The sequence below is a fragment of the Podarcis liolepis genome (assembly GCF_965112155.1).
Source record: "Podarcis liolepis genome assembly, chromosome: 12".
NCBI lineage: Eukaryota > Metazoa > Chordata > Lepidosauria > Squamata > Lacertidae > Podarcis > Podarcis liolepis.
The window spans coordinates 8,075,848-8,098,823 of record NC_139563.1 but is presented as its reverse complement, the minus strand read 5'-3'; the positions used below and the strand labels follow the sequence as shown (position 1 = coordinate 8,098,823).

Sequence of the window (22,976 nt, the reverse complement as noted above, 5' to 3'; positions counted from 1 at the left end):
GCCGGCCCTGTTAAGAACGGACCACCCTCCACTCCACCAATACCAATGGAGAGGGAGACACAAGAGGAAGGATAAATAATTCAGTCATACAATATTCGGAAAAGATCACACGTTCATTTGCATTAACCATTGCATGTTCTTTCCAGTTGCTGGGATGCAAACCAGGGTTCTCCTTACTGGTGGCTAATCAAAGGACCCATTATATTTTCTGTTGGGGTATGTATACTATTTGCCTTTTTGTACATTTGAATGGTGGGAAGTTCTGGCTTTCATAACTGTGTGTGTGTGTGTGTGTTAAGGAGAGAGAGAGAGAGAGAGAGAGAAGTTCAAAGACTGCTAACGCTTCATCCCAGTCAAGGCCTTTTTAAATCTTGCCTACTGCTTAGTTTTATCCAGTGGTTCTAGTGGTTATTTGGTTGTTGTTGTTGTTAATGTCGTGGTTTATTGCAGAGTAAGCCAAACCTTCTCGGAAGAGGGTTTTCTGAGATTTTTTTCTTTTATTTTTAACTCCCATAGAAAAAGAGTGTGCTTGTATTGGGTATGAACTTTTGTATATCTTTGGGCAAATATCAATACAGTCATACCTCGGGATGAATACGCTTCAGGTTGAGTGCTTTCAGGTTGCGCTCCGTGGCGACCTGGAAGTAACGGAACACGTTACTTCTGGGTTTCGCCGCTCGCACATGCAGAGATGCTCAAAATGATGTCACGCGCATGCGCGGAAGAGACGAAACGCGACCCGCACAGGCGCAGTCGCGCAGTCGCGTCATACGTTCCTTTCAGGATGCGAATGGGGCTCTGGAACAGATCCCGTTCACATCCAGAGGTACCGCTGTAAATATATCTGAAAAGAAAAGAAAGAAAACGAGTGTGTTTTCCAGAATATGATTTGAATATTTCCCCCCATTCCCTCAGCCATCAAGATCATTCCTCCATCCAGAACATTTCAGAGGATATATTTTAAATCTGGTGAAGGGCGGCCAATCAATCCATCAATCAATAAAAAAATATATTGTCTTAACATTAACTGTGCTCTCTTCTTCCCTCTTCTCCTCTCTCCTCCCTACATCTGGGACAGGTCAACTTCATTCTTTTTATCAACATCATCAGAATCCTGCTGAAAAAACTGGACCCGGGACAAATCAGTTTCAACAACTCATCTCAGTACAGGTGAATTGAGTGGAACCGGCCAGCATGAAGTGCTGGCAGGCTGCATACTGTGAACATATTTTTGAGCAGAGGGCTTAGAGAAAGATCTGACGTTCCTATGAATTTGGAATGGGGTGAAGGTAGTGGAATGTTTCTTTTCCATTCCTTAATTCTAGAACATCTGGGGTGGGGGTGTGACACATTGGGAATGATTGTTTATGTACTATTTTATTTATTTCAGGCATTAAAAAACAAACCCTACTCTTTGGCTAAAAAGACTCCTGGAGTGCCTTGTATATTTCAGTAATGAGGCAGTGTCTGCTCCCAGGCTTGCAATCTAAGAGGCACAGCACAAAAGGAAAAAAGGGAGGAGGAGGGAGGAGGAAAAACAAGCAAACCCAGGCACTTAGTTCTCAGTTATAAAACTGGAGCATGAACAGTTCGAGGAGAGGAGAAGCCAAATGTTTTTCGTCTCTCGGCCAGTAGTGTGGTCCTGCTCCAGACCTCTCCCTCTGCCTGAGTGGTAGCAAGCTCAGGATGGATTGGGGCTTCCTTTAAGAACATGCAGCAAATGTACAGGATTCATGGCCACAGAGTATGAGGGAATGGGGCACTGATCCACCAATCTCAGCCAGTCCCCACTGTGGCGATCACACAGGGTCCCCGGATGTTTCATCGTCTATTGATCCCTGTGCCACTACATTATTTCTCGCTGCCACCACCCAGGCCTTACCTGGTACAATACTGAGTCCATTCAGGGTTAACATAAACTTCTGTTTATTTATTGCAGTTTAACAAGCGTGTGGTTTCATAAACAGTATTGGTCAATTACAATCATGGGGTGCCTATCCAGACCTATAACTTCCGCTACCTGCTCTCCCTCACTAAACCACCTCGCAGATATTTACTTGTCTTCCTAGCTCCTAACTGTTCCTGACTCAGCTTATTTCGCTACACTAACTCAACCTACCCACAGACTCTATCCCAATTCACTTCCACTCCAACCAAACTCCCAACGAACTCCCCCCTTTGCCCCTCCCAGAGCTGGTTTTATAGTCCCTCTGACCCCACCCCCTGGGTTCTGATTGGGTAACCTGTTTAACTATTTCACCTCCGGCACTCTCATATGTTAACGTCACACCCACCTGCCTCTTTACTTACAACCAGCGCAGGAGGTGCCAATGGCTGCACCTTCTTGTTAGCTGTTATGTACTGAGTTGAATAGGGTCCAAAAGGCAGCAGTCTGACTGGTCTGAATAAAGAGCATGAAGTCCACTCACCACTCTGAGTATATTTCATTAGTCCTGCCTCCCATCAACAGATAGGCAGTGGGGACAAAGCTAGGATCCGTTTGCTCTCTTTTCCATTGCCTCAAATTCCACTATTTGGCAGCTCCCCTCATTTCCTGCCTTGCCAGTTCCAACGGGCCCTGACTTTAGATCAATTGAGATGCTGGGAGCGCCATCTTGTGCCTGTTTTCTGTAAGCCAGGGTGTCATAACCGTGTTTTTCTCCCAATTTCTCCTCCCAAATCAGACGCCTCTGTAAGTCGACTCTGCTCCTCATCCCTTTGTTTGGGACGCATTACATCATCTTCAATTTTCTCCCCGATTACGCCAACGTGGGGGTTCGCCTCTCCCTGGAGCTCTGCATCGGATCATTCCAGGTGAAGTATGGACTTAAGAGATTTTAAGTGTGCTTTGCCACTGTTGAGTTGTTAATTATTATTATTTATTTATTCACTTTTTCCAGTCAGTACAAACACCAAACTAAAAAAGACACATACAAGAAAAAACCATAATAACAATAATAACACAAATTGACAGCGCAAATTTAGATACAGTAATATCCCTATGCCTTGTTGTTGTTTAGTCGTTTAGTGGTGTCCAACTTTTCATGACCCCATGGACCAGAGCACTCCAGGCACTCCTGTCTTCCACTGCCTCCCGCAGTTTGGTCAAACTCATGCTGGTAGCTTCGAGAACACTGTCCAACCATCTCATCCTCGGTCGTCCCCTTCTCCTTGTGCCCTCCATCTTTCCCAACATCAGGGCCTTTTCCAGGGAGTCTTCTCTTCTCATGAGGTGGCCAAAGTATTGGAGCCTCAGCTTCAGGACCTGTCCTTCCAGTGAGCACTCAGGGCTGATTTCCTTCAGAATGGAGAGGTTTGATCTTCTTGCAGCCCATGGGACTCTCAAGAGTCTCCTCCAGCACCAGAATTCAAAAGCATCAATTCTTCAGTGATCAACCTTCTTTATGGTCCAGCTCTCACTTCCGTACATCACTACTGGGAAAACCATAGCTTTAACTATACGGACCTTTGTTGGCAAGGTGATGTCTCTATGCCTACTCCTTGTTTATCACCATTCTCTCCCCCCTCTATTTCCCACTGTTATCTGCCTTGTTACTTAGATATTCATTCCAAATTTCTTTGTATTTATCCGTTCTTATTTTGCATCAACAAGCAATTCTTTTGTACGTAGCTAATCTGTCCATATTATCAGTCCATATGCTCAGTGGAATCTTTCTGTGACTCTTCCAATTCATCAAAACAAGTTTTTTTGCTTCTAATATACAACCACCTTTTTTGGCCCCTCAAGAACTTCCAAGTTTCCGGAATATAATTTAGAATTAAATTCAGTTCCCCTAAATAACAGTTTCTTTTTATTACTTTTGCTATAAATATCCTTACCTTGCTCCAGAATGGCCTGATCGCCGGGCGGTTAATCAACATATGTATTAAGTTCGCATTTTTACTCCCACATCTCCAGCAATTATCTGCACTTGTTATTTTCTTCTAATATAATCTTGCTGGAGTCCAGTGGACTCTAAATACTATCTTCTGCTGAATAAATCTAAGCCTTAAATCTATAGAGGTTTTTTCTATTGATTTTATACTTGTCTCCCATATATCATTTGTTATCTGTACTCCTAGCTCTTTACTCCATCTTTATTTTTCATATTCTAAATTGTATTTCTTCCTCTTAAGTAAAGTTTTATATAGTGCAAGTGTAGGATTTTTTGCTTTTGTTGCAGAGATTAAATCTTGTAACAGCATGGGTGTTTCCGATGCTCCTATAGCGTCAGGGCCTGCTAATCTTAGATTTAGGAGGCTCATCTTGGTTTATAATCACAAGTTAGCTCACTGCTGCTGCTCCCAGACTGAATTGCTCACACAATTCAGGGTATCATCTAAATCAGGGTTGAGGTACCTTTGTCTCTTCGATTGCCATCAGCCCCAGCCATATTTTCTGGTAGAAGAAGAAGGACCTTAAGGTCCTCCGTGGGGCATACCAGGAGAGCATACCATATAACACCAGTCCTGAAAGACCTACATTGGCTCCCAGGACATTTTGGAGCACAATTCAAAGTGTTGGTGCTGGCCTTTAAAGCCCTAAACGGCCTTGGCCCAGTATACCTGAAGGAGCGTCTCCACCACCATCATTCAGCCCGGACACTGAGGTCCAGCTCTGAGGGCCTTCTGGCGGTTCCCTCCCTGAGAGAAGTGAGGTTACAGGGAACCAGGCTATTATGTACTGAGCTTGGATCCTAGAACAATAGGCAGGTAGGATCCTAGAAGGCAGCAACCTGATAGGTCTGCAGAAGCCGCCCAATCCGGCTCCAGGAGGAGGTGAATCAGCAATCTGATTGGCCTGCAGGATTGGCCTACAGTCCATTCAGGCTCCAGGAGGGGAATTGAATCAGCCAATCACAGAGGACCCATTGTGTAAATAATGTATATATAGCCAGGGGTTTTTGGGGAAAGCGCTCACTCACTGTTTAGCATGAGCTGAAATAAAGAGCATGAAATCAACACTCAACTCCGAGTATGTTCCACTGGCAACAAAGGTGTGAGAAGTGAGGTTGTAGGGAACCAGGCAGAGGGCCTTCTCGGTAGTGGTGCCCACCCTGTGGAACGTCCTCTCATCAGGTGTCAAGGAAATAAACAACTATCTGACTTTTAAAAGACATCTGAAGGCAGCCCTGTTTAGAGAGGTTTTCAATGTTTGACATTTAATATTCTGTTGGGAACCTCTCAGAGTGACAGGGGAAACCCAGCCAGATGGGCTGGGTAATAATAATAATAATAATAATAATAATAATAATAATAATAATAATAATAATAATATATTATTTGCCCAGCTTTGGGAAGGAGACAGGAGGACTCAAGGACCCTGCCAGAGCCTCACAGCTCCTTTTCCAAGCCCAGTACCTCGCTACCCTGGCTTTGGGAAGGCGACATGAGGGCTGGGAGCGGTGGGGAGGAGCCTCAAATTTGGTCCTCACCAAGGACGTGGGTGGCGCTGTGGGTTAAACCACAGAGCCTAGGACTTGCTGATCAGAAGGTCGGCGGTTCGAATCCCCGTGACAGAGTGAGCTCCCATTGCTCGGTCCCTGCTCCTGCCAACCTAGCAGTACGGAAGCACGTCAAAGTGCAAGTAGATACAGTGGTGCCTCGCAAGACGAAATTAATTCGTTCCTCAAGTTTTTTCTTCTTGCGAGTTTTTCGTCTTGCGATGCACGGTTTCCCATAGGAATGCATTGAAAATCAATTAATGCGTTCCTATGGAAACCGACTTCAGACCAGGTCCGGGGACAGTCTGTCAACCGACCTCTTCTGAAGGCTGGGGGGGGGGACAAGGGCTTTTCTTCCCACCCCCAGCATTTTAAAAAACCCCGGGACAGCGGAGGGCTTCTCCGCTGTCCGGGGCGATCATAAAATGCTGGCGGGCGGCATTTTAAAATCGCCCTGGGACAGCGGAGGACTTCTCCGCTGTCCGGGGCAATTTAAAAGCCCCTGGGAAGGCAGGCAGGGGGGACAAAGACTTTTGCCCCCCGCCAGCCTTCAGAAGAGGTCCTGGACCTCTTCTGAAGGCTGGCGGGGGCGAAAGTCTTTGCTCCCCCCGCCTGCCTTCAAAAGCTGTCCGGCCAAGGCTTCGCGGACCTCTCCGCAAGCAGCGGCAGCACTGCCGCTGCTGGCGGAGACTTGCCGGCATGCCGAAGCCTGCGCGCGCTGACATCAGCGCGCCCAGGCTTCACGGACCTCTCCTGCCTTCAAAAGCCGTCCGGGATAGCGGCAAGCGCTTCCCTGCTATCCCGGACTGCTTTTAAAATGCTGGCGCTGGGGAGCAAAGCCTTTCGGCCCCCGCCAGCCTTCCTGGACCTCTTCTGAAGGCCGGAGGGGGGGGAAAGGCTTTGCTCCCCACCGCTAGCATTTAAAAGAGGTCCCCGGAGATTTCCCTATGGGCTTTCGTCTTGCGAAGCAAGCCCATAGGGAAATTCGTTTTGCGAAGCGCCTCCAAAACGGAAAACCCTTTTGTCTAGCGGGTTTTCCGTCTTGCGAGGTGTTCGTCTTGTGGGGTACCACTGTAAATAGGTACCTCTCCGGCGGGAAGGTAATCGGCGTTTCCATGTGCTGCTCTGGTTCACCAGAAGCGGCTTAGTTATGCTGGCCACATGACCCGGAAGCTGTACGCTGGCTCCCTCGGCCAATAAAGCGAGATGAGCGCCGCAACCCCAGAGTCAGCCACGACTGGACCTAATGGTCAGGGGTCCCTTTACTTTTAAGGGCACCATATTACTAAGGTCCATCCCTGTCAGGAGCGTAATTACATCTTAGGGGAGGGGGACCAGAGGAGGGTGTGGGAGAGGGACTGTAGTGTGGTTTTGGGAAGGAGGTATGATCAATCGAGAATCCTAGGGCCTAGGTAGAGAGGTCTAGAGGAATCCATTTGGCTCGCAGACCTGAGTTCCCCCAGCTCCCGGTTTAGTTGTTTAACTTCTGTGTTTTTTCCTCCTTGTTATACAGGGCTTCATTGTTGCTGTTCTGTACTGCTTTCTAAATCAAGAGGTAAGGAGGGCTGGGGCTGGGGACTTTGCATTATTCTTTCCTTGGCTGCGTTTTCAGGGAAGCAAAGGCTTGCGATTCCCACGACCACAGCAGAAAACGAAATTGAGCGATTCAAAATCTGGCCAGGAAATCCTAAGCGCAACAAGACACAGAAGCAGAGAGTATAAACGAGGCTTCCTCAAACTCAACCCCCCAGATGTTTTTGGCCTACAACTCCCATGAACCCTAGCTAGCAGGACCAGTGGTCAGGTATGATGGGAATTGTAGTCTCAAAACATCTGGAGGGCTGAGTTTGAGGAAGCTTGGTATAAACCCTTCCCTGTTCTCATCTTCGTGAGGATGTGGCCCTCTTGTGGTTACACAAATTATTGCTTCCCTCAGCCTCCAACATCAGCAGGGCCATGGAATCATGGAATTGTAGAATTGAAAGGGACCCCTGGGGTCATCTAGTCTAGCCCCCAGCAATGCAGGAATCTCAGCTAAAGCATCCATGGCAGATGGCTACCCAACCTCTGCTTAAAAACCTCCAAGGAAGGAGAGTCTACCACCTTCTGAAGGAGTCCCTTCCACTGTTGAATAGCTCTTTACTGTCAGAAAGTTCTTCCTAATGTTTAGTCGGAATCTCCTTTCTTGTAACTTGATGCCATCGGTTTGGGTTCTGCCCTCCAGAGCAGGAGAAAACAGGATTGCTCCATCTTCCAAGTGACGGTTCCAACTCTATGATTTTGTGATTCAATCAATCAATCAATCAATCAATCAATCAATCAAATGACCTGATGCTATGGAAGCTTCTGCTTATTTCCTTCTATATATTTATATGCTGCTTAATATCACAACAGTCTCAAAGATAAAGGTAAAGGTAAAGGTACCCCCTGACCATTACGTCCAGTCGTGGATGACTCTGGAGTTGCGGCGCTCATCTCGCTCTATAGGCCGAGGGAGCCGGCGTTTGTCCACAGACAGCTTCCGCATCATGTGGCCAGCATGACTAAACCACTTCTGGCGAACCAGAGCAGCGCACAGAAATGGTGTTTACCTTCCCGCCGGAGGGGTACCTATTTATCTACTTGCACTTTGACGTGCTTTTGAACTGCTAGGTTGGCAGAAGCTGAGACAGAGCAACAGGAGCTCACACTGTTGTGGGGATTCGAACCGCCGACCTTCTGATCGGCAAGTCCTAGGTTCTGTGGTTTAACCCACAGCGCCACCCGTGTCCCTCAGTCTCTAAGTTAGGTAGATATTAAACAGTGAAACTAAGCAAATAGTAATGATGCAACACTAGAAAAATGTTAAAGTCCCCCCAAAGTGCCCACTGTGTTTTCTGATGCCAACAGTTGACACCTAAACTTTTGCATTTGTTGGCACTGACAAATTTCAGTCGAAGTACAAAATAGCTAAGAATAATCCAAAGGTTTATTCCTTCTGTGCTTGACATATAACAAATGTCACCGTCAGAGCTTTGCACTTTTATTCTGTCTGTGTCTGAGAACTGAAATGGCAGCTTTCTGGTAATGGCAGCTCTTTGATTTTCAAGGTTCAGGCGGAAATTTGTCGTAAATGGCGTGGCAACAGCTATGGATTTATGCCGATCTGGAGGAAGAGGACAAGGTGGACCATGCCATCAAGTTCTGGCATCAAGATGACAACCTCGGTGTGTTAGGGGTGACTGATAAGGCGAAAGGAAACAGGAAGGACCAGAAGAAAGGAATGTGGAGTTTGGGAAGAAGCTGTCACCCAGATTTATCACTAAGCTGAGAGTTAGTTCTCCAAATCAAGCACCTCCATCGCTTAAAGATTGTGGCTTCAGCATAGAACATTATGACCTTCTCATTTCTCAGATTTTGGATCTCTTGCACCTGCCTCTGAAGTGGAAATGATGGTTAAGAAATCTCCATTGTCCCCCCCCCCCTCCTCAAATTGTGGTATACAGAGCGCTGCATCTTGCTTATTTCAGCTCCTTTGTTTTGCTTTGTGGAATAGACTATGGCTCAAGCCCCTGCTTTGCAAGCAAAATTCAACCATTGGCGAGGTCAGGGAGCAGATTATTGACTTGGATTTGATTTAATATTTGTATTCTGCTTTTCCAGCGACAAATGTTGAGCTCAGGGAGGCTCCCAATAATCACAAAAACATTGAAAACACACAAATGTCCCAAACGTTGCAATTGCTATAATATCAACCACAGGTAAAGGTACCCCTGACTGTTAGGTCCAGTCACGGACGACTCTGGGGTTGCGTGCTCATCTCGCTCTATAGGCCAAGGGAGCCGGCGTTTGTCCGCAGACAGCTTCCGGGTCATGTGGCCAGCATGACTAAGTCGCTTCTGGCGAACCAGAGCAGCGCACGGAAACGCCATTTACCTTCCCGCTGGAGTGGTACCTATTTATCTACATCACCAGATTCATCCAAACAATTAATACAATTTGATAAAGCCAAAGTAACTCATGGTGTTGCCAGGATATTTCCTAATCACAATATGGAAACTTACTCCAGAACAAAAAATTTAATAAAAATAGATTAGCTGTGCCCTACTGTGATGTGAAAGGGGTAGTCAAGATGGACTTCTAGAGATGAACTACAACTCCCATCACCCCGAACTATTGGCCCTGCTGTTTGTGGCTGATGGGAGTTGGAGTCCGCCGATTGGACTCCATGTTGACTATTTCCCAACCCTCAAATGTATGTCCTGATTCTCCTTGATATAGAGGAAGAGGTTGCTCATCTTGTCACATGGTCATGCCAGTCCATTTGTGGGCTTGTGGAGTCACTGCAAGACACAGGGATGAGGGACATGGGACCTGCTAGGCCAGCGTTTCCCAAACTTGGGTCTACAGTTGCTTTTTGGACTACAATTCCCATCATCCCTGACCACTCGTCTTGTTCCTGCTCCTGTACCCAGAGTGGCGCTTGTCCCAGGGGGTGTGGCACACGTCCTGGTGGTGTGCGGCGAGCGGCGCATGCCCTGGGGGGTGTCACCAATCGGGGGTCGGCATTTTGTCACCCCCCCCTTTGGAATGGTACCTGGAGCGGACCGTCCCCATCCCCTGGAATGCCCCTGGTCTTTCTAGCTAGGGATGATGGGAGTTGTAGTTCAAAAACAGATGGAAACCTAAGTTTGGGAAGCATGTTGCTGGATGTTGAGGGACTACAAAACCCCTCGCCCCATGACCATTGGGAATGCTGCCTGGGGCTGATGGGAATTGGAGTCCGAGAACATCTAATGTCCTGTCCTGTGGACATTCCGGCAACTGGAATTCAGAGTCATTCTGCCTCCAGCCGTGGAAGCAGACCATAGCCACTAGGGTTGGTGGTCCTTGCTGATTTTCAGCTCCACAAATTTGTTTCATTTTATCACCCACAAATGGTGCATTGAATTCTGGGAGGCCATTTTGGCTCAACGTGGATTTTCGGCTCATCCCTACGAATGCTTTACTATCGGAATTGCAACAAGATTCCAGAAGCCAAATTGTGGAAATGAGGCCACCGCATCCAGTTCGGATGGGACATTTCAAGGACATTTCTCACAGCTTTCCATTTACTCAGTTTCAGCCTGGGTCAACACTGGCTGTTTCGCCCTCTGTGAAGTGCGGAATAAGCCTTAATCTTCAGGAGAGGACTGCTTCATGGAATGGACTCCATGGGAATGGACTCGATGTTGCCATAGCAACGCCACCCCTTACAGTTCCCTCCAGACATCTGGAGGAGGGAACATGATCGTTAATCATAATTAGGAGGGCGTTTCGGGTTAATATGCGCAGGGAAGGTTGAGGATTTTCAGCCGAGATCACCTGGGGGGAAAATATACCACACATTTAAGTGGCGGGGAGCATTCGATTTATCATGTAAATGTAAATGTCTCCAGAGGAAGGAGTTCCCCCTAGACGAGGGCCTTATGTAATGTGCGATGTGTAAGGAACAGAATTAATTCAGAGGGCTTGTCATATGAAAATCCCCAGGCAATTAATTGAGTTTTTAAACCCAGACAACAGAAATTATCCAGCTTCAATATGATTACGTCTCTCCCCATGATGCGATAAGGCTAACAGCCTGACATTGTCTGCATTGTTTAAAACAATCCAGATTTGGAAATGTGTCGCTGAGGCTCCCGGGACACAAATTTGATGTGAATATTTGAATCGCCGCAGATATATCATCGCGGACAATTTCTGCTTCTGTTTCGCCCCGCTAAATTCGTTTTGACTTCAGTGTGGTCTGGCCTCTGAGTAAGCTAGCATATGATTCAGCAGCCATGGAACCCAATCCTCTGGGTGCTATTTACCCATGAGTAAGCCCACCTCTGCTCAGTGGAGCCTACTCCTGATTAAATGTGCTTAGGATTGTAGCCTAGGGCCTGTCAAACTCAAGGAGTCCTGTGAGTAAACGTGGACAAGGTTGGATAAGTTTGCAGCAAGAATTGATTGGAAATTACTCGCCCTTACTTGTTAAAATAGATGTCTGCCATGAAACAAAAGAACCATACCAAATGAATTTGCTTTCACAATTTCGTGTGTGTTTGTTGTTACAAGGTGCATGTCTGAACCTGCGTACGTGTTCACCACTCGTATAGACCTAGCGTCCGCTCTTGAGAGGAATGCAACATTTTGACATGTGCCCATTAAAAATATGTGTGTATACCTTTAAAACTTGTGCCTAATAAAGAACTTGTCACACCAGGAAGTAGAAAACAAGTGGCTTTATTACTCAGGAATGAAAGAGCCAGAGCATATCGGTGCTGCTTTAGTCACTGGCATTGCAAATTATGGGCAGAAAAGAATCATTCGAGACATCCAACTACCAGAACACCAAAAACAACTACCAGACTTTTAGAAGACATCTGAAGGCAGCCCTGTTTAGGGAAGTGTTTAATGTTTAATTGTTGTTGTTGTTGTTGTTTAGTTGTGTCCGACTCTTCGTGACCCCATGGACCAGAGCACGCCAGGCACTTCTGTCTTCCACTGCCTCCCGCAGTTTGGTCAAACTCATGCTGGTAGCTTCGAGAACACTGTCCAACCATCTCATCCTCTGTCATCCCCTTCTCCTTGTGCCTTCCATCTTTCCCAACACCAGGGTCTTTTCCAGGGAGTCTTCTCTTCTCATGAGGTGGCCAAAGTATTGGAGTCTCAGTTTCAGGATCTGTCCTTCCAGTGAGCACTCAGGGCTGATTTCCTTCAGAATGGATAGGTTTGATATTCTTGCAGTCCATGGGACTCTCAAGAGTCTCCTCCAGCACCAGAATTCAAAAGCATCCATTCTTCGGCGATCAGCCTTCTTTATGGTCCAGCTCTCACTTCCATACATCACTACTGGGAAAACCATAGCTTTTACTATACGGACCTTTGTGGGCAAGGTGATGTCTCTGTTTTTTAAGATGCTGTCTAGGTTTGTCATTGCTTTTCTCCCAAGAAGCAGGCGTCTTTTAATTGCGTGACTGCTGTCACTATCTGCAGTGATCATGGAGCCCAAGAAAGTAAAATCTCTCACTGCCTCCATTTCTTCCCCTTCTATTTGCCAGAAGGTGATGGGACCAGTGGTCATGATCTTCGTTTTTTTGATGCTGAGCTTCAGACCATATTTTGCGCTCTCCTCTTTTACCCTCATTAAAAGGTTCTTTAATTCCTCCTCACTTTCTGCCATCAAGGTTGTGTCATCTGCATTAATGTTTAATAGACTACTGTACTTTAATATTCTGTTGGAAGCCGCCCAGAGTGGCTGGGGAAACCCAGCCAGATGGGCGGGGTATAAATTATTATTATTATTATTATTATTATTATTATTATTATCCACACACCTAGAGGAAGTAGTGTAGGGATGTGCCTCAACACTCACACTAAGGGGAAAAACAGGGGAAAGGTATAGCCAACGTGGAATTTTTGTCTCGTTTGTTTGAAGTCATTGTCACTGTGGCCAATGTCACAAGCAAGAACATACCACGAAACTGGTAAAATTGCAAAAGCGCATTGCAGTAGTCCAAGCAGGAAATAACCAGAACGTGTGCCACTCTATTGAGACAGTGTGCAGGCAGGGAGGGTCTCAGCCGGCGTACCAGTTGGAGCTGGCAGACAGCCGCCCTGGACACAAAATTAACCTGCATTTCCATGGATAGCTGTGAGTCCAAAATGACTCCCAGGCTGCGCACCTGGTCCTTTAGGGGCACAGTTACCCCATTCAAGACCAGGGAGTCCCCCACACCTGCCTGTTTGGTTAAGAACACCTGAAGAGCCTTCTTAGATCAGGCCAATGGTCCATTTATTCCAGCATCATATTCCCACAGTGACCAAGAAGCCCGTAAGCAGGAGCCAGAGTAAAAGAGCACTGTATCCTTCTGTGGTTCCCAAGTTACAGGGAACCAGGCAGAGGGCCTTCTCAGTAGTGGCAGCTGCCCTGTGGAACGCCCTCCCACCAGATGTCAAAGAGAAAAATAACTACCAAACTTTTAGAAGACATCTGAAGGCAGCCCTGTTCAGGGAAGATTTTAATGTTTAACAGGTTATTGTATTTTAGTGTTTTGTTGGAAGCCGCCCAGAGTGGCTGGGGAAACCCAGCCAGATGGGCGGGGTATAAATAAATAATAATAATAATAATAATAATAATAATTATTATTATTATTCCCAGTAACTGATTGACAGAAGCATGTTGCTTGTGAAAGGATAGGTAGAACGCAGCCTTTGGGGCTACATAAAACCTAAGCTGACACTCCCAAATTATTTTAAAATGATAATAATTCAATATTTGTTGAAAAATATTTCCAGCCCATTTTTCATTACAAAAAGAACCGCAAAGTGGGCCCCAAGCACAAAAAGTTCAAATCTTTATCTACAAACTGTAGATTAAGACAAACCTTAAATCAATAGTGATGTGGAAGTTAGATACAGCTGCCAGCAATTACATCAGTGAACATACAACAAATTAAGCTGAACTAAACACCGGCCACAGCCGGGAAAGGTGAAACTGCAGAATCTGCCGACATGTTCTGCTAAGTTAAGAGAATTCAAGGCAGAAAGCAAAAAAATGTTGCCTATGGATATTTGCATGTCATTGGATAATCTGATCTATAGTTGCAATAAAGAAAAACAAATAGTAATTGCGGCATTTCAGCGGAGGGAAATAATTGCATTTATATATGAATGTATTTTTAGGCTGCCTTTCAAGGTGGCTTATAATAGATAAAATACAAAAACAACCATGCAAGAAATCAGCAAAATGAAAGCACGACAACTATTTTAAACCCAGCAAATTGACAGGAGATGAGACATTATCATTATAGCTTATTATGCCATTATAGCGAAAAGATTCAGGATGATGGCATCACCAGCCAGTAACAGAGTGGCACTGCTCTCCCAATACAAGATTCCTGTGCTGGCTTGTGTAAGAGGCTCACTTCACAGCATTCCTTTGTGGCACAAATTCTGGAGACGTGTGAAGATGAAGTGTGGAGATGGAGAGAAGCTGGAGAATCGGAAGACCACTGGAGAACTTGACTTGGAGATCTGTGTGCTGCAAAACTTTGGCAAGTGGACTTTATACTTGCTCTGTGAGCTTTGCCTAAGCAATGGCTTTGAAAGTGAAAGCCCTCTCTGGGCTCAGAGAGAGAGAGAAGACTTCCTCAAGCAACTGTTTGTATATAATGTGTTTTGTGTTTGTTGTTGTTCAGTCGTTTAGTCGTGTCCTACTCTTCGTGACCCCATGGACCAGAGCATGCCAGGCACTCCTGTCTTCCACTGCCTCCTGTAGTTTGGTCAAACATATGTTCATAGCTTCGCGAACACTATCCAACCATCTCGTCCTCTGTCGTCCCCTTCTCCTTGTGCCCTCCATCTTTCCCAACATCAGGGTCTTTTCCAGGGAGTCTTCTCTTCTCATGAGGTGGCCAAAGTACTGGAGCCTCAGCTTCAGGATCTGTCCTTCCAGTGAGCACTCAGGGCTGATTTCCTTCAGAATGGGTAGGTTTGATCTTCTTGCAGTCCATGGGACTCTCAAGAGTCTCCTCCAGCACCATAATTCAAAAGCATCCATTATTCGGCGACCAGCCTTCTTTATGGTCCAGCTCTCACTTCCATACATCACCACTGGGAAAGTTTAGGAACTTAGAAAACTGTTTGGTCACATCTATATTGTGCATGATAGCATTTACTAAGTCAAACAATCTCTACTACACTTTCTTTTGCTGTGGCAAACTGAATCCCATGCCCAGCAGGGACCACTCCGGACAACTCTTTGCTCCCACTGGTCCACACACATGGCTCTGTCCGTGGCCTGCTGGAGATCATCGACCAGCACAACCAAGGTGGTTTCAGCCCCATAATGGGGCCTGAATCCCAACTGGAAGGGATCCAAAGGTCTGCATTCTCCAGGAGTCCCTGGAGTTGTTCAGAGACCACCTGCTCAATCACCTTGCCCAGGAATGGAAGATTTGGGTGATGATTAGCCATAACGGCCAGATCCAAAGATGGTGGTTTTTTAAAAAACAAATATTTAAAGCAGCTTAATAACAGCTTCTTCAAGCGGGTCTGGTAAGACTCCCTCACAGAGGGAAGCATTCACCAGCCCATGGATCCCATTGCCTAACCCTGCCTGGCTCACTTTTATGAACGATGGGCAAGAATCAAGGAGATAGGTGGTCATTTTCACTGGTCCAAGCAGTCTGTCCACATCCTCAGAGCCTACGGGTTGAAACTGATCCCATACAACTTGACTAGACAGAGCTCTGCCACTCTCCCACCCTGGCCCTACTGCCACAGTGGAATCTACATTATCTGCAAAATTTATTTGTCTAAATTTATACATAAAAGTGGAGGAAAGATGCAGCTGTATAATTCTATATTTGCGCAGTGTGTGGGTGAATCTTGACCGCACTAAGAAAAAGACATTTGTTAAGTGTTGTCATTTAAGGCTACATTCACACCATATGTTTACAATATTATACTGTCATAGAATCATAGAACTGTAGAGTTGGAAAAGATCCTAGGTATCATCTGGTCCAATCCCCTGCAATGCATAATGCTAATTTATACAGTCATAGCCTCCTCAGAAGAAATCTGGGAGCTGTGGTTTGTTATGGATGCTGAGAGCGGTTAGGCAATAATCATAATCATAATTTATTATTTATACCCCGCCCATCTGGCTGGGTTTCCCCAGCTATTCTGGGTGGCTCCCAATCGAATATTAAAAACACAATACATGATTAAACATTAAAAACTTCTGCAAACAGGGCTGTCTTCAGATGTCTTCTAAAAGTCAGATAGTTGTCTATTTCCTTGGCATCTGATGGGAGGGCGTTCCACAGGGCAGGCACCACTACAGAGAAGGCCCTCTGCCTGATTCCCTGTAACCTCACTTCTCACAGGGAGGGAACCTTTCCCCTTCCCAGAGCTACAATTCCCAGAGTTCCCTGGAAAGAAGCAATGATTGTTGAGCCACTCTGGGAATTGTAGCTCCAGGAAGGAAATAAGGTTCTCCTAACAACACTCAGCACCCTTAACAAATTACAACTTCCAGAATTCTGGATGGGTCATGTTCCAGCAGCCTCTCCTTACATTCTTAACCTGGTGCCCTCCAAATGTTTCAGACTACAACTCCCATCATCTCTAGATAGCAGGACCAGTGGTCAGGGATGATGGGAGTTGTAGTCCAACAACAGCTGAGGACCCAAGTTTGGGAAACACTGGTCTAGGGCAGGCACCCCCAAACTCGGACCTCCAGCTGTTTTGGGACTACAATTCCCATCATCCCTTCTTTTCCCCTCCAGGGTAGGTTGAAGATAGCATGCATGGTGTTTGCCTAACATCTTAGACTCAAGGAAATGCTAGGCTTTGCTGATGGAATTGCAACAACGGACTCCTGGCCATGTTCTAGACCAGGAATCCCTAAATTCAGCCCTCCAGCTGTTTTGGGACTACAATTCCCATCATCCCTGACTACTGGTCCTGTTAGCTAGGGATGATGGGAATTGTAGTTAGGCAGACACCATGCATGCTATCTTCAACCTACCCTGGAGGGGAAAAGAATGGAATGCAAATGTAATAAAATTAAGAAATAAATAACCCAAAGGACCATAAGCCCCTCTGGCCGTCCCGAGAAATAGCGTTTAATGAACTTTGCTTTGACACGGAATAGAAATCTCTACCCTACTGCCACTTCTCTGGCAAAGTATCTGTAATTGGTCTCAGACCTTTAAATTATGTGACAATTTTCATCAAATAGCCCATCTTCTCCCCCCACAAACGACTCCAGATCAAGCTTTCAAGGGCTGTGTGATTTGGATTGGAGAATAGCTCTTGATTAAATGTGTTATGCTCCCCGGAATAATTGGATGGTAATTTCATTCTTGAGTGCCTCATAATAGGAACCTCGGGCACGTGAGCGCTGGACTTGGGACATGCCCTCCACCCAACGATATAATTGTACCTCTTCAATCAAGTGGAACGGCGGACTTCAGATGACATCCAGCTTGCAGTTCTTGGAAATGTCTTCAGTCGGTGGGAGGCAAATTCTTCACAGGCAATGTTCCTTGTTGACTGTTGCATCATGCAGTTGTAGTGGTAGAGCAGGCAGAAAGTCACAGGTCCAATACCCAGTATTTTCAGTTAAATGTAGGGAAAACTCCTGGGCTGAAATGCTGGAGATCTGCTCCGAGTCAGATAGATAAAAATGAGGTAGGTGGACCAATGGTCAGATGATGAGAGGCAGTTTCCTATGCTTCCCATCTCTCCTGGACTCAGATACCTCCTTCTCGACCTATGCCTGTGGAGTCAGAGCCAGTGTGATATAGTTGAATAGGACCTGGAAGACCAGGCTTATATAATAATAGTATAATTTATTATTTATACCCCGCCCATCTGGTTGGGTTTCTCCAGCCACTCTGGGCGGCTTCCAACCGAATATTAAAAACAATACAGCATCAAACATTAAAAACTTCCCTAAACAAGGCCGCCTTCAGTTGTCTTTTAAAAGTCAGATAGTGGTTTATTTCCTTGACATCTGATGGGAGGGCGTTCCACAAGGCAGGCGCCACTAGTGAGAAGGCGCTGTGCCTGGTTCCCTGTAACCTCACTTCTTGCAGTGAGGGATCCGCCAGAAGGCCCTCAGCACTGGAACTCAGTGTCCGGGCTGGATGATGGGGGTTGAGATGCTCCTTCAGGTATACTGGAGCGAGGCCGTTTAGGGCTTGAAAGGTCAGCACCAACACTTTGAATTGTGCTCGGAAACGTACTGGGAGCCAATGTAGGTCTTTCAAGACCGGTGTTATATGGTCTCGGTGGCCACTCCCAGTCACCAGTCTAGCTGCCACATTCTGGATTAGTTGTAGTTTCTGGGTCACCTTCAAAGGTCGCCCCACGTAGAGTGCATTGCAGTAGTCCAAGTGGGAGATAATCAGAGCATGCACCACTCTGACAAGACAGTCCACGGGCAGCGCCACCCGTGTCCCTAAAACCTGTTAATAGATCAGTCTATATTGCTGTTTACCTGTGCTTACAAACTCACAATACAGAGCTCATATTCGTTGAATTGAATCCTGTCTTGAACATGGATTGAACAAGCGAACAGCAGCAAACTTTGTTCCTCTTTCTGCTTTTGTCAGAATTCTCCAGCATCCCTTGTTGCCTTGTGAGCATCTATTACGACACCAGCGTGCAGCAGGCGAGCTTAGGGGAAGCTACTGGAAATGTGGCACATCACCTATGATGCTCTCCAACACCTCATCCTGCTGCCTGCGCCCTCCTCTCCAGCATCTGCCACCCGAGGCAGCTTTTCCACATAGCCTAACAGAAGGGCCGGCCCTGCTGGAGATTTCATGCTACTGAATCTGCTCCAACTGAAAACGTTCTTCCTTCAGAAGCCATTTGTTGGTTTGGAAACAAAACCATCTGAGATCAGAGCAGCTATCCAGTCTCTCAGCCACAAGGTGGCAGGCAGTCTCTGGAAGCCAGACTGCTGGTTTTTTTCCGCTGAGATGTTTTGACTGCCTCTGCGGCTCAGTTTCCCAGCGTGAGGGCAGCTGGCTGGTGAAGAGCTTCTGCGGGGAGAAATTTAAAAAGAAAACGGCACGAGTCAGACTCATCATTTGCTGCACGGATGGATCGAACAATAGTCCACTGGGAATCCCAGGGACGTATGAATATCAAGCTTGGGGTGTAATCTTCTTTCTGCATCTCCTCCTTTTATCTCTTTTTTGAAATTGAAAAAACCTCAAATGCTTTACTGCTGGTGGTATACCATCTCCTGTATTGTTTAAAGTCCTATTTGGCCATCCAGATGTTACTGAACTACATCTCCCATGATTCCTGGCCATTGTCCATGCTTCTTGGGCCTTATGGGAGCTGTAGTTCAGCAATTTCTGGAGGGTCTCTCTGCATCTGCCTTTAGATCTGAGCTTATCCACACTTATCCTTTGCTTCACCCTTTCCAGGCACAGATTTAAAGCTCCGTGTCCGAAAGCTCTTTCCCCCCGCCCAAGTTTCCCAGTGAAAACTTGCTCTTTAAAACCAAAGCACAACAAATAATAATAATATAATTTATTATTTATACCCCGCCCATCTGACTGGGTTTCCACAGCCACCCTGGGTGGCTCCCAACAGCATATTAAAAACACGATAATACATCAAACATTTAAAGCAGGGCTGCCTTCAGATGTCTTCTAAAATTCTGATAGTTGTTTATTTCTTTGACATCTGAGGGCGTTCCACAGGGCAGGCGCCACTCCCGAGAAGGCCCTCTGCCTGGTTCCCTGTAACTTTTCTTCTCGCAATGAGGGAACCGCCAGAAGGCCCTCAGAGCTGGACCTCAGTGTCCGGGCTGAACGATGGGGGTGGAGACGCTCCTTCAGGTATACTGGACCGAGGCCGTTTAGGGCTTGAAAGGTCAGCACCAACACTTTGAAGAGGAGAAGAAGAAGAGAAGAAGAGTTTGGATTTGGTATCCCGCCTTTCACTCCCTTTAAGGAGTCTCAAAGCGGCTAACATTCTCCTTTCCCTTCCTCCTCCACAACAAACACTCTGTGAGGTGAGTGGGGCTGAGAGACTTCAAAGAAGTGTGACTGGCCCAAGGTCACCCAGCAGCTGCATGTGGAGGAGCGGAGACACGGAGTGCTCAGAAATGTACTGGGAGCCAATGTAGGTCTCTCAAGACCGGTGTTATGTGGTCCCAGCGGCCACTCCCAGTCACCAGTCACCGCATTCTGGATTAATTGCAGTTTCCGGGTCACCTTCAAACGTAGCCCCACGTAGAGCACATTGCAGTAGTCCAAGCGGGAGAGAACCAGAGCATGCACCACTCTGGTGAGACAGTCCGTGGGCAAGGAAGGTCTCAGCCTGCATATCAGATGGATCCAGGTTTGCTCCAATTCAGCAGTAAAGAGACGGTTTTCGCTGAGAAAACTCTGTGGTGATGAAAAGAATGTGGACCATGCCTGGGAATTGTGGAGGAAACATAAGTGTTGATAAGCCCCATTTTATATGGGGATGAGGATGGTGAACTTAAAAAGTTAGCTGTGATTCCTGCCTTGCAGGGGGTTGAATTAGATGACCCTCTGGGCTCCTTCCAATTCTACAGTTGCCAGACCCTCCAAGTGCCCCTATTTACAGAAGACATCCTGGTTTCAGATTCAGATGTTTTAATGTACTTTTAATCTTTTGTTGGAAGCTGCACAGAGTGGTTGGGGAATCCCAGCCAGATGGACGGGGTATAAATAACAAATTGTGTGGCGAGTTCCTGTCCCCCCCCCCCCGCCATGGAAATAAAGACACATGACACAATTATTAAGGTTAATGGGCTAAATAAGGCCACAACTTTATTGGTTACAGGTGATGAGCGGTATTGGCTTAGGCATTGGTCCTAACTGACTATATCCGACTTCAGCCCATCCGCTTGAAGTCCGGGAAGGGTTAACCACCAGTAGGGGGAGTCCTGCTGATGCGCATCAACTAGGAACTCCCCCAGGGTCACCACTCGGGGGCGTGCCTTAGGCCCTCACCTCCCCAGGCTGCAGACAGGGCCATGCCTCCCGGAATCCTTTACTGGACTACCCATCAATATGAGGGGCAGGTGATGGCGCTTCCTCCCCCCTTCCATCTACAGAACTATACCAATGCCTAACCGCCAATACCAAGAAAGTTGTGATGATTTGCTACAAGGCAGGCAAAAACCAAGTGGCTGGTGCCAATTTGCCAAGTGGAAAAATTCCTACCAGGCCCCTCAACGGCAATCAACCAAGGTCCATAGCAAGGTCAAAAACGAAAACCTTAAAGGGCAGGAGGGTGGGAAACAGGAACAGCTGGTAGGCGGGAAAAGAGGGAGATCCCCGGCCACGCCTGCATTTTAAATCGGGCAGGTCACGCCCCCAAAGCCAGGGTGTTACGCGGCTGGGGATTCCCCCAGGCTTGCGGGGGCTGGGCTCCAGCCACCACGCACATCGTGGGGCTGTGACGCCTGCAATCCCACCTCCTCTGCAGGGCGGAAGTGGCATTATTATTATTATTATTATTATTATTATTATTATTATTATTATTAGATACCGGAATGTCCGCTTTTCATTAGGAAGTCCCTATTTTCGCTGGAGAAATGTTGGAGGGGGGGGGGAGTCTCTATTTGAATCAGAGAAATGTTAAAGGGTATGGAATGGGATGTCTCTATTTCGATCAGACAAATGTTGGAGGGTGTGCAGCTGTGCGGCTGAAAGGCTTGGCGGATAGGGTGGGGCTTTTGGCCCCACATATCCAGAAGGAATTCTGGGCAAGAGATGCATCTGTCAAAGCTGGAATCTCTTCCACGAGATATTTATCTCCTTCCTGGAAGAAAACCTGGAAGCAAGGGGAGGGGAGTTCTTAATGAGGGCACACCATCTAAAATCTCCAGCATGTTCTAGAATCCAGCCGAGAAAAAGAGCCAGGGCAAAGAAATCCTTTGCTTTCTGCCCATAAAATAAGGATGGCCAAGCTCGGAGTGCCGTTGTCATGGCAATCTCAATAAAAGATCTGAAATGCTTCCTACGTTAAAAAGTTTTCTGCGAAAGGGGGTTCTTCTTTTTCACCTGGAGAGGATTCCTTCTCTCTCTCTCGCAGGCAGCTTCTGGATATTAGGGAGTTGTTGAGCCACTCTGCCCATGCCACCAGCTCCAAACTGTGTGGTAGCCAGTGTGGTAGCCAGACTGTGTGGTAGCCAGCGTGGTGTAGTGGTTAAGAACGGTGGACTTGTATTCTGGTGAACCGGGTTCGATTCCCTGCTCCTCCACATGCAGCTGCTGGGTGACCTTGGGCTAGTCACACTTCTCTGAAGTCTCTCAGCCCCCCTCACCTCACAGAGTGTTTGTTGTGGGGGAGGAAGGGAAAAGAATGTTAGCCGCTTTGAGACTCCTTCAGGTAGTGATAAAGCGGGATATCAAATTCAAACTCTTCTTCTTCAAACTTGCCACGCCACGCCACCCCTGGCCCACTACAGCTCCATCCAGGTAAATTACGGCTGTGCTGGAGATGGGTTGTGCTGGCTTTGTGGTTGTGCTGCAGTACATCAGCTGCAGATGACTGTACCACTTGAGACTGTGAGAGGATTCGAGCAACTATCAGTCGTCTACCCAGTCACTAGTCAAAACGACAGCAATATTAGTAGCAGAGATAGGCATTTCACATTTCAGAAGGCTAAGATATGCCACCATGTGTGCATAGCTTAGGTTCCACTTTTCATCTTACAGTCATACCTTGGGTTACAGAGGCTTCAGGTTGCGTTACTTCCGGGTTTCGGCGGTTGCGCATGTGCAGAAGCTGTAGATCGCGCTTTGCACATGCGCAGAAGCACCGAATCGCAACCTGCGCGTGTACAGATGCGCAGCTGCAGGTTGCGAACACTGCCGGTTGTGAACGTGCATCCCTCACGGATCACGTTCACAACCTGAGCATCCACTGTATTTTATAATCTTTGTTTATTTAGCCTTGTATATCTCAAAGAACCTGATACGCAACAACTCCTAAAGCAATAGATACGCAGGT

At 46.8% G+C, this 22,976-nt stretch overlaps 1 protein-coding gene across 2 annotated transcripts in view; it reads left to right on the top strand.

The window, feature by feature from the left end:
- Positions 1-22,976, top strand: part of GHRHR (growth hormone releasing hormone receptor) — a 395,967-nt gene that overhangs the window by 20,393 nt on the left and 352,598 nt on the right. Inside the window, exons 9-13 of one of the 2 annotated variants that reach the window (XR_014517438.1) lie at positions 147-216; positions 1,079-1,170; positions 2,685-2,814; positions 6,958-6,999; positions 8,534-9,190. Coding sequence is in view for 1 of the 2 variants with exons in the window: in XM_083467128.1 (XP_083323254.1) it covers positions 147-216; positions 1,079-1,170; positions 2,685-2,814; positions 6,958-6,999; positions 8,534-8,659 (460 nt within the window). In the remaining variant the exon portion in view is untranslated. Of the gene's footprint in view, positions 1-146; positions 217-1,078; positions 1,171-2,684; positions 2,815-6,957; positions 7,000-8,533; positions 11,673-22,976 lie in introns of those variants that run through there. The other variant, XM_083467128.1, reaches the window with a different exon arrangement.